General features: G+C 38.3%; 1 protein-coding gene across 1 annotated transcript in view; it reads right to left on the reverse strand.

The window, feature by feature from the left end:
• Positions 1–676: 676 nt before the first annotated feature.
• DDX52 (DExD-box helicase 52) overlaps positions 677–11,460 on the reverse strand; it is a 23,674-nt gene continuing 12,890 nt past the window's right edge. Inside the window, exons 6-13 of the mRNA XM_040639829.1 lie at positions 11,317–11,455; positions 9,104–9,194; positions 6,716–6,838; positions 6,432–6,582; positions 6,137–6,212; positions 4,788–4,859; positions 4,131–4,223; positions 677–1,163 (exon numbers count right to left, since the gene is read on the reverse strand). Coding sequence (XP_040495763.1) covers positions 1,106–1,163; positions 4,131–4,223; positions 4,788–4,859; positions 6,137–6,212; positions 6,432–6,582; positions 6,716–6,838; positions 9,104–9,194; positions 11,317–11,455 — 803 coding nt within the window. The 3' untranslated portion in view covers positions 677–1,105. The remainder of the gene's footprint in view (positions 1,164–4,130; positions 4,224–4,787; positions 4,860–6,136; positions 6,213–6,431; positions 6,583–6,715; positions 6,839–9,103; positions 9,195–11,316; positions 11,456–11,460) is intronic.

An 11,460-nucleotide genomic window follows, 5' to 3' on the forward strand; every position in this document is an offset into this window, starting at 1 on the left:
ACTGCTGAGGTAAGATTATTTATAGTATTGTAGTAATATTGATAATAACTACCATTCATGTAAGGCAGCATTCTAAGTACCTTACATGTATGAAGTCAATTTTTTATTCCAACTGTACAAAAACTAGCAACTAAGAAGAATCTGCTAATAGTGAATAGTCTCCATCACTGTAAAATCTTAACTCTTTACCTTTGGCAGAGACCTGTTTACTAAATGGGTGCAGGGCCATAACGCCTCAGGAAAGACAAGCTGTAAGGGAATGCAGCCACAGCTGTATCAAGTAACAGGAACGTTCTTCCTTATCAGGATAAAGTGTTTATCAGTTTTCAAGCAAAGTCATCTTGAATGGAAACAGACAGGAAAGAGCATGATTAAATGATGGAAAATGGAAGTAAGGAAGGGAGAGGCTGACCATTAATCTTGTAGCTGCAACATTATGACAGGTAAGGTATGAGCTCTTTTACCAATGAGGTATAAGGGATTTAACAGACCAAAGAATTTAAAATCCTAGGGAACCTGAGTAACCAGCCACAGAAGAGGCTCTCTGTTGTGGCTCATGCCACAAAAAGGCCATTGACAAATTTAGAAATAGTAAAAGAGACTAATAGGTCCCTTCTTGGTAAACAGTCTGTGCTGCTGCTTGTCCATTCAAACAAACAAACAAACAAAGTGAGGGTGGGGGTGAAAAGGGGTATTTATTTCATCTCAAGGCTTGATTTTGGAATTTGGTTTCAGATGCCTCTCCACAGCATACATCACACCTTCCTTCACACTGAAGGGAAAATCCTTAAGAGTTCACCACATTTGGGTATTGTTAATTTTAGCACAAGCTTTTATTCTTCTATAAGAAGTATCTCTCTGGATTCACACCACAGAAATGTGAATGAATGTTATTTCCATTGTGTAATAATTTAAAAGTCACCTACAAATTGAAATTTGACATGATGCATTGATAGTTTAGGATCATTTTTCATCAGTCCCACATTCTTATAGCTGATTTCAAATGTTACAGGTGATTACAGGATTTGAAGTATTTCATGAAAACAACATTCGTGCTGGGATCATAAAATTCCATTTCTGATACAGTCTTTTAAAAAGTCTGTTTTTAACTTTTGTCTTCAAGAGCTGCTTTCTTCTTGCTATTCTGACCAGTGACCTTTTTCCTGTGACAAGAAAATTAAAGAAAGTTGAATCCAAAATTCAAAATATATGTACTTTCTAAAACTCTGCCAGTTTAATAAACATTTCCTGAAACCTGTATAATCACATATACGAGACACTAGGAACCCAAGGATGCATTAGACGTGGTTTTTGCCCTTTAGGAAACCACAATCACCTAAGTGAGACAGAAACATCACTGTAAACTACACTGTAACATGGTATAAAAGATGGAGTCTGACTCTGACATTACTAATAGTTAAGAGTTCACATTGATTAAGTGCTAGATACTAAGTGTTTTGTATGTATCAGCTCAGATAATCTTCCTAACTTACGAAGAAGATTCTGATATTACCCTCATTTTACAGATGAGGAAAATGAGGCAGAATGGTTGAACAACTTGCTGATCATCACACACTGGTAATAAATATTAGATATGAACCCTGACAGTCTGATTTTAGAATCTGGTAAATGCCATCAATTAGGGGCGCCTGGGTGGCGCAGTCATTAAGCGTCTGCCTTCGGCTCAGGGCGTGATCCTGGCGTTGTGGGATCGAGCCCCACATCGGGCTCCTCAGCTGGGAGCCTGCTTCTTCCTCTCCCACTCCCCCTGCTTGTGTTCCCTCTCTCGCTGGCTGTCTCTCTCTGTCAAATAAATAAATAAAATCTTTAAAAAAAAAAAAATGCCATCAATTAAGCTAACAGAGGAAAAGGAAAAATGTTGGGAGAAAATAACCAATGTTTGCATTCTACAGTTTACTAATGCAAAGTTCCTGGACGTATACTAACTTATTTAATCCTCAACCAACACTGAGTAGCAGAGTTGGCATGATTTATGTACTTATTTCTATCATACACTGGGGGAAGTGACTTGTCCAAAGTCATACAGGAAAAGGTGATATGAAAGCCAATCCTTCTGACTCCAAATCCAACTTTTCCCTCTACTCTAGCAGGCTGAGTTTGTAGTGCCTGAAGTGAGGTCCATAGGCAACAGGATTCAGATTTATATGGAAAGCTGGGCCTGGAGATACGGACTTCAGAGTTCTCGGCAAGGTGTGGGTAGGATCATTAAAGGAACATCTAGAGTAAAAAGGTAAGCTGGAGTTGGATCAGGTGTTGTTTACATGCTCTATTAAGAAGGATGGCTTTTCAATGTGAAACAACAGAGATGGCCACAGCATCTTAAGTGGGGGGCTGAAGTGACAAGATTTATATCAAGTGTCCTCAAAGTCTCAGTGCAGCTAAGTTTTAACACCTCAAGTATGAATGCTACAAACTTATAAAAAATCAACATTCAAATTATAATTCTTTAAAATATTGCTGTTTCTTATGAAAATTCAACATAGCCACCATCTTACTACTGATTTCTGACTTTTTGTTAAAACTTTTATCAGCTGTTGATCAGAGCTTGACGAGATTACATTTCTAATGCTAGCTTTAAGATCACCCAAAGAGGGGCGCCTGGGTGGCACAGCGGTTAAGCGTCTGCCTTCGGCTCAGGGCGTGATCCCAGCGTTATGGGATCGAGCCCCACATCAGGCTCCTCCGCTATGAGCCTGCTTCTTCCTCTCCCACTCCCCCTGCTTGTGTTCCCTCTCTCGCTGGCTGTCTCTATCCTGTCAAATAAATAAATAAAATCTTTAAAAAAAAAAAAAAAAAAAGATCACCCAAAGAATAGGGTTCTGATGCATTCACAACAGTTCTGATACAGCCCACCACAAGAAAAAGTCTAATGAGATAGATTAGGTGACCAAAGTGCCCAAGCAGAGTGACCATCTCTACCAATCCACCGGTTTAAGTGTCAGCCAGAAACTGTTGCTACAAAAAATTAAAATAAAAAATGTTCTTAGTGAACTAACAAACATGAAATACGTATAGACACAATTAAAATGTTTTAAGCTTTCAAATGATACTTTTGTAAGTTTGTTGCATTTATTCTTCCCAAGTTATTAAAGCTTAAAACTGCACTAAAACTTTGGGACACTGTGTACACTCTATATCCTTGAACTAAACAGTACTTCTCATAGTCAACACAAAATGTCAAGTAAGACTCTTGTTCCACTTAGAAGTGCATGCCAGTTTTTATGCCTTTGTTCACCTTGTCCCTTCCACATGCCTAAATTTACCTGTCCTTAAAGACAGTTCTACCTCCTTGAAGCTTTTTGTAACTACACCAATTCAGAATATTTGTCATCTCCAAACTTCGATTTTATTTAAAAACTATTCTCTAATGTTTTTTCATGTATACTAATCTCCTTTCCCTAACTCTCGGAAAGGGGTCTCATTTTAGATTCAGTCACATACCCAAGTACCTGGCAGGAGAAAAGGTATTTGGTAAATGCCTACATTTTACATGTATTATATATAAACTTGTACTGGCAGAATTTGAAGAGTGTCATTTTCCTTAAATACTGTAAAGAGTAGTACAGGTTAGCACATCTTCATTACCCCTATCAAAAGGTAGTCCTGTGTATATGCTAAAAAAAATCAGTGTTTTAACATCCTCCTAAAACTCAGCTAAACAACTACAAATTCACTCAAGTCATACTTTTTAGAGGTGTTACAATGTGCTTCAGCATAAGCCTAAGATTACACTGAAATGCTGCCCAGGATGGGGAACTTCAGGGAAGATTCCATTAATGTGAGTCTACAGCCCTCATTGCCTCAGCAGTATGTCCTGATGTAGGCTGTGTGGAGGTCATGGGCAGTGCAATTCTAATTCAAAGTGAACTGAAATCATTCTTTCAAAGATAGAAAAACCCAGATCAGTAATATACACATAGAGAAAAATTCCAAGATTGAATCATCCAAGTTCCCAAATCACAGGCAACCTAAAATATATTACTTTTATTACATTCTATAACTGGCTGAACCTATCAATTCTACCTCAAAAAATTTATCCTAAGAGGAAATAATGCCTACTAGAACCATATGACAGAGTCGAACAGTCACTTTTCTCATCATACACTTACCGTTTATTCTCAGCTTTTTCTAAGAAATATTTTGGAGTTGTACTAATGCTCTCCCTTTCCAATGGCTTCTTAATCATCTTTTTCTTTTGTTTGCTGAAAGTTATAAAAAAAGAATGAAATTCAGTAGAACGTAACTGATAAGGGCTTAAGCTAAAACTAGTTTTGATTCTTGATCACAAAATTCACTTTTTAACCCACTTATGGTTTGTGGTGACACTATCTCCACTTTAAAATGCCAGATTACCCAATAGCATTTAGAGATAATCCAGAGGGATGATAAATTTGATCAATTTTTTAAAAAGGCACTGATTATGATTAAAATATGTCCTGTGTCACACTTATATCCTGTGCCAACAAGCCTTAAAATTTGATTTGGGCAATTAACTGCTTTTTATCAGTTTCATGAACTAAAATCAATTCTAAGCATATTTCATTACATTGAATCATTTTTTAAAAATCTGAATACTTAACATTTCAAGAATGAAAAAACTGACAAGAACATATTCACAGATATTTAAAAAGGAAACATTTTATCTTAGAATTTCTGAAAGTAGTAGTATTGCTAGTAACTGTAAGAGTGTGAAAGCAAGAATGCATATGGAGGAAAGAGGGAGGGAGGGGGAGAGAAAGATCATGGAGGTAAATTCAAGATTGTACCTTAGTAGTTTCTGGAAACCTTTTATGTATTCTGGCACAGGACATCCGGCCTGCTGTATCACATTGGCAACGCTGTAAAAGGAACCCATAAATATTAATTTGTATCTGGTCAAATTGATGTTCACATACTTAAACCCTCCGTACAATTCGAGAGGAATGAAAACTACACATGCAAGAAAGTAATCCAGCACAGTGTTCTGCTATAAATGATCACCAGGTTTGCACACTGGATTGCGGAGAGAACTGTCTGCTGGACGGAAACTGATGAGTGATCTTATCTAGCAGCTATTTCTCCTCAACATTTACCAAGCCCTGCAAAGCTACTAACCCAATCTTGGATGAGGACGCTGACTGTAATTTATTAGATGACAGCGCTTACTGTGCACTGGCACTGTCTGAGGCTTTTCACGTGTAGTGACTTACTCAATACACACAACAAGTCTTTACTAACGAAATACTACCAGTATTCCCCTTGCCCGGAGAGAAAACTGAGAGGCACGGTTATGTGGACGTGGAGCTCATCAGAGTCACATGCTTGGAGTTACTGAGGAGATGCAGGTGAATCTAGGCTTTTGGAACAGACTCCCCTACACATGAACGTGTAAAAGTCTGCTCAAAGTATATCCAAGGTTGATAACAAAGCCAAGGTTCAGAAGGCACAAATCAAAATCTTTGCCAAAACTGTTAAACACATCAAAATACAAACTGTCTTTGGCCATAACTCAATTTCATTTGTTAGAAATGCGAAGTGCTATCAATTATCATCAGTCTAAAATTACTATAGGCAGCCAAAATGTAGGAAACTCAGCTTTTATTTTAAGATCTATGATGTTGGGCTAAATTAAGACCCAACATTCTAAAAGTGCATGTGTTACCCAGGCTTCAAAGAGCTACAACCGAATAATATTGGGAGTGTGTTACTGAAATAGTTTTTTTCCTAGGACTAAATATAAAACTCCATCTGCCCAGAAGAGTAAAGGGAAGGATGCATCATGGTAAGAGAAAATTTTAACTGGGCTGAAGTGACTCAAGGGTTAACTTTATTCACCAATCCGAAGACTTCACTATTACATTGTGAGTAATATCAACCAATGGCTAGTGGGAGAATCCTGTGAGTCTGAAATTTAATAATGAACATTCCATTATGAATACTTCCAAATTCTAATAATGAAAAGGCAAAAACAAAGGCTTTTGATCATTTTTCCTTTTGTCATGGTTAAATGTGGTTGACTAATACCATACGAGTATTTGGGACCTGGCCATTTTGTAATTACCTGTTAATTGTGGGTGCATACAAGAATAATGAAGCAGTCTGCCATCTTAATACTAAGTTATTTTTCCTAATTTACCTTCTTAATAATGGTTTATCATCTTCAGTGAAAAATGTAACAGCTTTTCCTTTATGCCCTGCTCTTCCAGTTCGACCTAAAAAAAAAAAAACCAGACCATAAACAACACTTTTCTGGGAAAGGGAACTTCAAGATTGACATACAAGTCACTGGCTTTTCACTAAAATGAGCACTATAAAATGAGCATGTTTGAAGGGAAGGAGGAGGTGCAAGCCAGACGAGTAGTGCCCGGGGGTGGTGGGTGTGTGTGGAGGGGGAGCTCGGCCGAGGGGTAGCAGCAGGATAGACAACTCACCTATCCTGTGGATGTATTCCACTGAGCTGGTTGGAAAGTCATAGTTGATCACCAAGTTCACACCTTTAAAATCAATCCCTCGGGCCAGCAAGGCTGTACAAATAAGAACCCAGATTTTTCCAGCTCGGAAGCTGTGGACTGTGTTATCTCTCTGGTTAATAAAACAGATGTTCAATGTTTTAGTACTAGTCTAGGAACGGAAAACAAGTACTTCATACATTTCATGCCACTATTGTAAAGTTTAGTAGTTCTTTATCATTTTGAAAGTATACACTGGACTTTACCTGTTGCTGTGTTCTGTCTGCATGAATAACATCAACATTAATACCTTCATATATGAGCTCATGAAAAAGTTCTTTAGCCCTTTCAATGGACTGAACAAAAACAAGAACAGGTGGATTGAAACCCTAAAAGAAAGAAGGCAAAAATCAGCACATATAACCCTAATCAATACAATCGTAGTACTTCGTATGATTTTAGTTCATAAAAGGACCCAATTCAATTTAGTGTACTTTTTATTGCCAAATTTCTCAGATCAGTGGTCTTCATCTGCCTCCATCTTCTTCACCAACCGTTCTCTACTCAACTTGAACTCTAATTTCCATCTTGCTAATTTCAACAATCGTATGTAATTAATCCCCTTTACCCTTCTATAATGATAGATGCCCACTCCCTAGAACAATCATCTCTTGGCTTCTGTGCCTCAGAGATTTTTTAATTCTGCTAAAATGCAATAACTGTTTTTTTTAATTCACTGTTTATCCTAATTGTGGGTATTCCTCCAAACTTAGTCTTTGGTTCTCCGTTCTCTCAATAGTCATTATCTTATTAGGTTAAATATAATCTCAGTTATCAACTACCCACTCTAAGCAGATGATTTTTACACTTCTATTATCACACCCACCTCTCTCTCAAACCAGCTTTCTCTATTTTCAACTGATTAGGGCTTAACCTTTTTATTTTGCTTCACAAGCTCTCCTTTTGAAATCTAATAAAGCTGTCAAGCTTTCTAATAGGCAACCATGCATTCACACAAAATCTGACACATAACTTCAGAGGGTTCACGGACCTCCTATGGTCATGCATGGCTAGAAATCCCTGATGTATAATCTCCATGTGAGTATCCATGTGAAAACCTTAAATTTCCTAGTGCCAAATGATACCTTTAAGAGTATTAATGAAACAAATGTACATGGCATCGTGTGCCAAGCACTATTCTAAGTACTATGCTTGTATTAAGTCACTAATATTAAAACAATTCTATGAGAGAGATACTATTATTTCCATTTTACAGATGAGGAAGCGGTGAGGTTAATTTGCCTAAAGCTAGAATTCCAATTCAGGTAGTCTGGCTCCAAAGTTCAAGCTCTTAACCACTTCTGTAGTCACTAGGTACTTGCAAACACCCTTCCCTTTCACCCTCCAACTATTCTTAACATTCCACCACAGAGGCTGTCAGCCCATTTCCCACTCACCCCATTTTCCTCATTTATTTCCTCCTCATCTCTAACCAGCCTAATTTAACAACCTACTGATTGGTTTCTTTACTTTCATTCTCTTGCCATTACATTTTATATACCACTGTTTATTTATTTTTTTTAAAAGATTTTATTTATTTATTTGACAGAGATAGAGACAGCCAGCGAGAGAGGGAACACAAGCAGGGGGAGTGGGAGAGGAAGAAGCAGACTCAAAGCAGAGGAGCCTGATGCGGGGCTCGATCCCATAACACCGGGATCACGCCCTGAGCCGAAGGCAGACGCTTAACCGCTGTGCCACCCAGGCACCTCTATATACCACTGTTTAAATAATTTTCCTTAAAATTCTCCAAATGTCCAGTGGTTTCTCTTAACGTGACCCCAACTTTCCTGTCCAACCTGATCTTCTTTAATTCTCACCATAAACTCTTTGCCTTAGATAGGAAACTTCTCCATGGGTGTCCAAACCCACTGTGTTCACTTCCATGGCTTAGACTACTGCAGCTACTCCTCCAACCATCAACTCCCCTTGCCCTTTTGTCTCACAGATCCTTCCAAGGCCCGAATTAGTAGCATTTTCTCCATAAGGCTTTCCCCAACCAATTCAACTCTTCCTCTTGGCCCCATTATGACTACATGGATGCTTAAGAAAAACATTCTATAGCCTTTTATGACACTTTACTGCAAACTATCTTACGTAAGTCTATTTCTTTTATCCCCTAAAAAAGAATAAATTCTAGGGACAGGGCTTAAGATTTCTATTTGTTTTATTTTGCCCTGCCCTGACCCCTCACAGTAAACTTTTGAATTATGGATTCTACTCAATATTTACTGAAGGGATAAAAACAGACAACCACACTCAGTGTCCTACTCATTCTACAATGCTCCTAGATTCTAGATGAAACCAGCAGAGGGACGGGGGGAGATGAAGGGAGCCAATACAGATGTAGATGTGAAAAAAGGAGGCTTTTAGGGCATCAGGTAGGTCTTTTCCTAGCCCACCCTGAGCTGGGAACAGAAAACTTATCATATTCTAAGTGGTGAGCCTCTCCGCTTGGGACAACAGTTGACTCAATGTGCTTAAGAATTTACCACTAGATTACTAAATATGATATAGGAATAGTACTCAGCCTCCCACCATCATATAAGATTTGAAGAACTTGATCAAATTTCAAGAAGATAGTCCAAATATACCTTTTTAACAAGTTCTCTCATGGCCAGAAGTTTCCCAGTCTCAGACCCAACAAAGAGAAGCTCTTGTTCTACAGTCTCTACTGCAGAATTCCTGAAAGGGAAACATACCTTGTAGACCGCAAGAGCCAATTTTTGCTTCCCCCAAAATAATAAATAAATTAAAAAATTTATATAACCCCAACAGAATCAACTTTTCCTTCGTCAATATAAGCATTTAATTATTTATACTTTAATTTGAAGATGAAGTTATTTACTTATTTTAAAGTTTATTTAAGTAATCTCTACACCCAATGTGGGGCTCAAACTCAGGACCCTGAGATCAAGAGCTGCATGCTCTTCCGACTGAGCCAGGCAGATACCCCAATATATATATATTTATAAAAAGATTTTATTTATATGAGAGAGAGAGTGTGTGTGTGTGCACATGTACGCAGGGGCAGAAGCAAAGGGAAAGGGACGAGCCGACTCTGCATGGAGCCTGACTCAGGGCTGGACCCCATGACTCCGACCACGACCCAAGCTGAAACCAAGAAGCAGATACCCAACTGACTGAGCCACCCAGGTGCCCCCCAAAGTTATTTTTAAATGTTTTATTCTAATTATAAAAATGTTACCTAAAGAAAACTTGAAAAATATAGAAAACTGTAAGCAGAACAAATTGTCCACAATCCTACCATTTTAGAATCAATCATGACATTTTCTTGTAGTCTAATCATAAATTTTCATGTGACTAAGTATTTACTGACAAAAAATTTCTAAAAATAAAATTACCAGATAAAATAATGAGAACATTTTTAAAGTTCTTACAGGTTTGAGCTTTTTTTCTTAATGATGAGTAAGAGTCTTTTTATAGACAGTTGGGGGTGAGCCTTAAGAGCTTTATAAACACTAATAAGATGTTGTAGTACAGGGGCGCCTGGGTGGCTCAGTCGTTAAGCGTCTGTCTTTGGCTCAGGTCATGATCCCAGGGTCCTGGGACTGAGTTCCTCGTCGGGCTCCCTGCTGCGCAAGGTGTCTGCTTCTCCCTCTCCCTCTGATCCTCCTCCCCATTTGTGCGCTCTCTCTCTCTCTCTCTCGGTCTCAAATAAATAGTCTTAAAAAAAAAAGAAAGATGCTGTAGTACATTACAGTCCATCATAAATATTTTTCCCTTCTATTTTCCGCCTTTACATTTATGTGTATTCTTCTTTCTTTTTACAAACAAAAGTTTTAAGTTTAAAGTAGGCAGAGTATTCTTTATTGTTCCATTTGGAACAATATGGTTTTTTTTTTTTTACTTAATATGGTATTTCAAGCACTTTTTAAAAAAATTTTATTTATTCATTTGAGAGAGAGAGTGTGCACAGAGGAGAAGAAGAGAGCACAGAAGGAAAGGGAGAAGCAGGCTTCCCGCCGAGCAGGGAGCCCAACGCGGAGCTCGATCCCAGGACCCTGCGATCATGACCTGGGCCAAAGGCAGGTGCTCAACCAAACTAAGCCACCCAGGCGTCCCAAACACATTTTCCTACAGCTATAGTCTTCATACTTATCATTTCATGGGTTGCATAATATTCAATCACGTGGCTATATTATAAATTCCTAAACATTTTTCTACTAGTCCATGTTAATTTAGTATAAAATGCTCCCCCAAGTATTTTTTTTTAATGAATTATAAATCAAATGGCTCAGTATCATCAGCTTCCTCCTCTATCGTCTTACTTAAGTAAGCCATCAAAGAAACTAAATCCTCTGGGTGGCTACAGAGTTCATGTCATACTTTGTGCAAGGATGGGAAAAATCAACTGAAAACATAATGACAGAAATACTAATAGGACAATTTGAGAATCTCCCTTTGGATTACTCTAAAATAGAAAATCCTTGGGGCGCTCAGTCAGTTGAGTCCGACTCTTGATTTCGGCTCAAGTCATGATCTCAGGGTTGTGAGACTGAGCCCCATATCAGGCTCTTTGGTGGGTGTGAGGCCTACTTACGATTCTCTCTCTCCCTCTCTCTCCCTCTGCCCCTCCCTCTCGCCTCTCTCTCTCCCCCTCTCTAAAAAATAAATAAAATAAAATGGAAAATCCTTAATCAATCTTGACGTTAAGGAATACGTGTCTTTCAGTAAAACTTTCCCTGTTATTAATCTAAGGCCAAACAACGTATCTCTTCGAGTCCAAAAAAAGGGGACTTGTATTAAAAAAAAAATCAGTGGGATAACGTAGAAGAACAATTACCTTGCTCCAATGGATACAGTAATGACATTGTCCAGATTGAGTTTACACCACTGCTCAACATCATAAGCAAAAGTTGCACTGAACATAGCTCTTCTGACCTTATGAGACGTGCAGGCCAGGAAAATGGAAGCCAGCTGGTCTCTG

This window comes from Ursus maritimus, unplaced genomic scaffold (genome assembly GCF_017311325.1).
Source record: "Ursus maritimus isolate PB19 unplaced genomic scaffold, ASM1731132v1 scaffold_24, whole genome shotgun sequence".
In the NCBI taxonomy this organism is placed as follows: domain Eukaryota; kingdom Metazoa; phylum Chordata; class Mammalia; order Carnivora; family Ursidae; genus Ursus; species Ursus maritimus.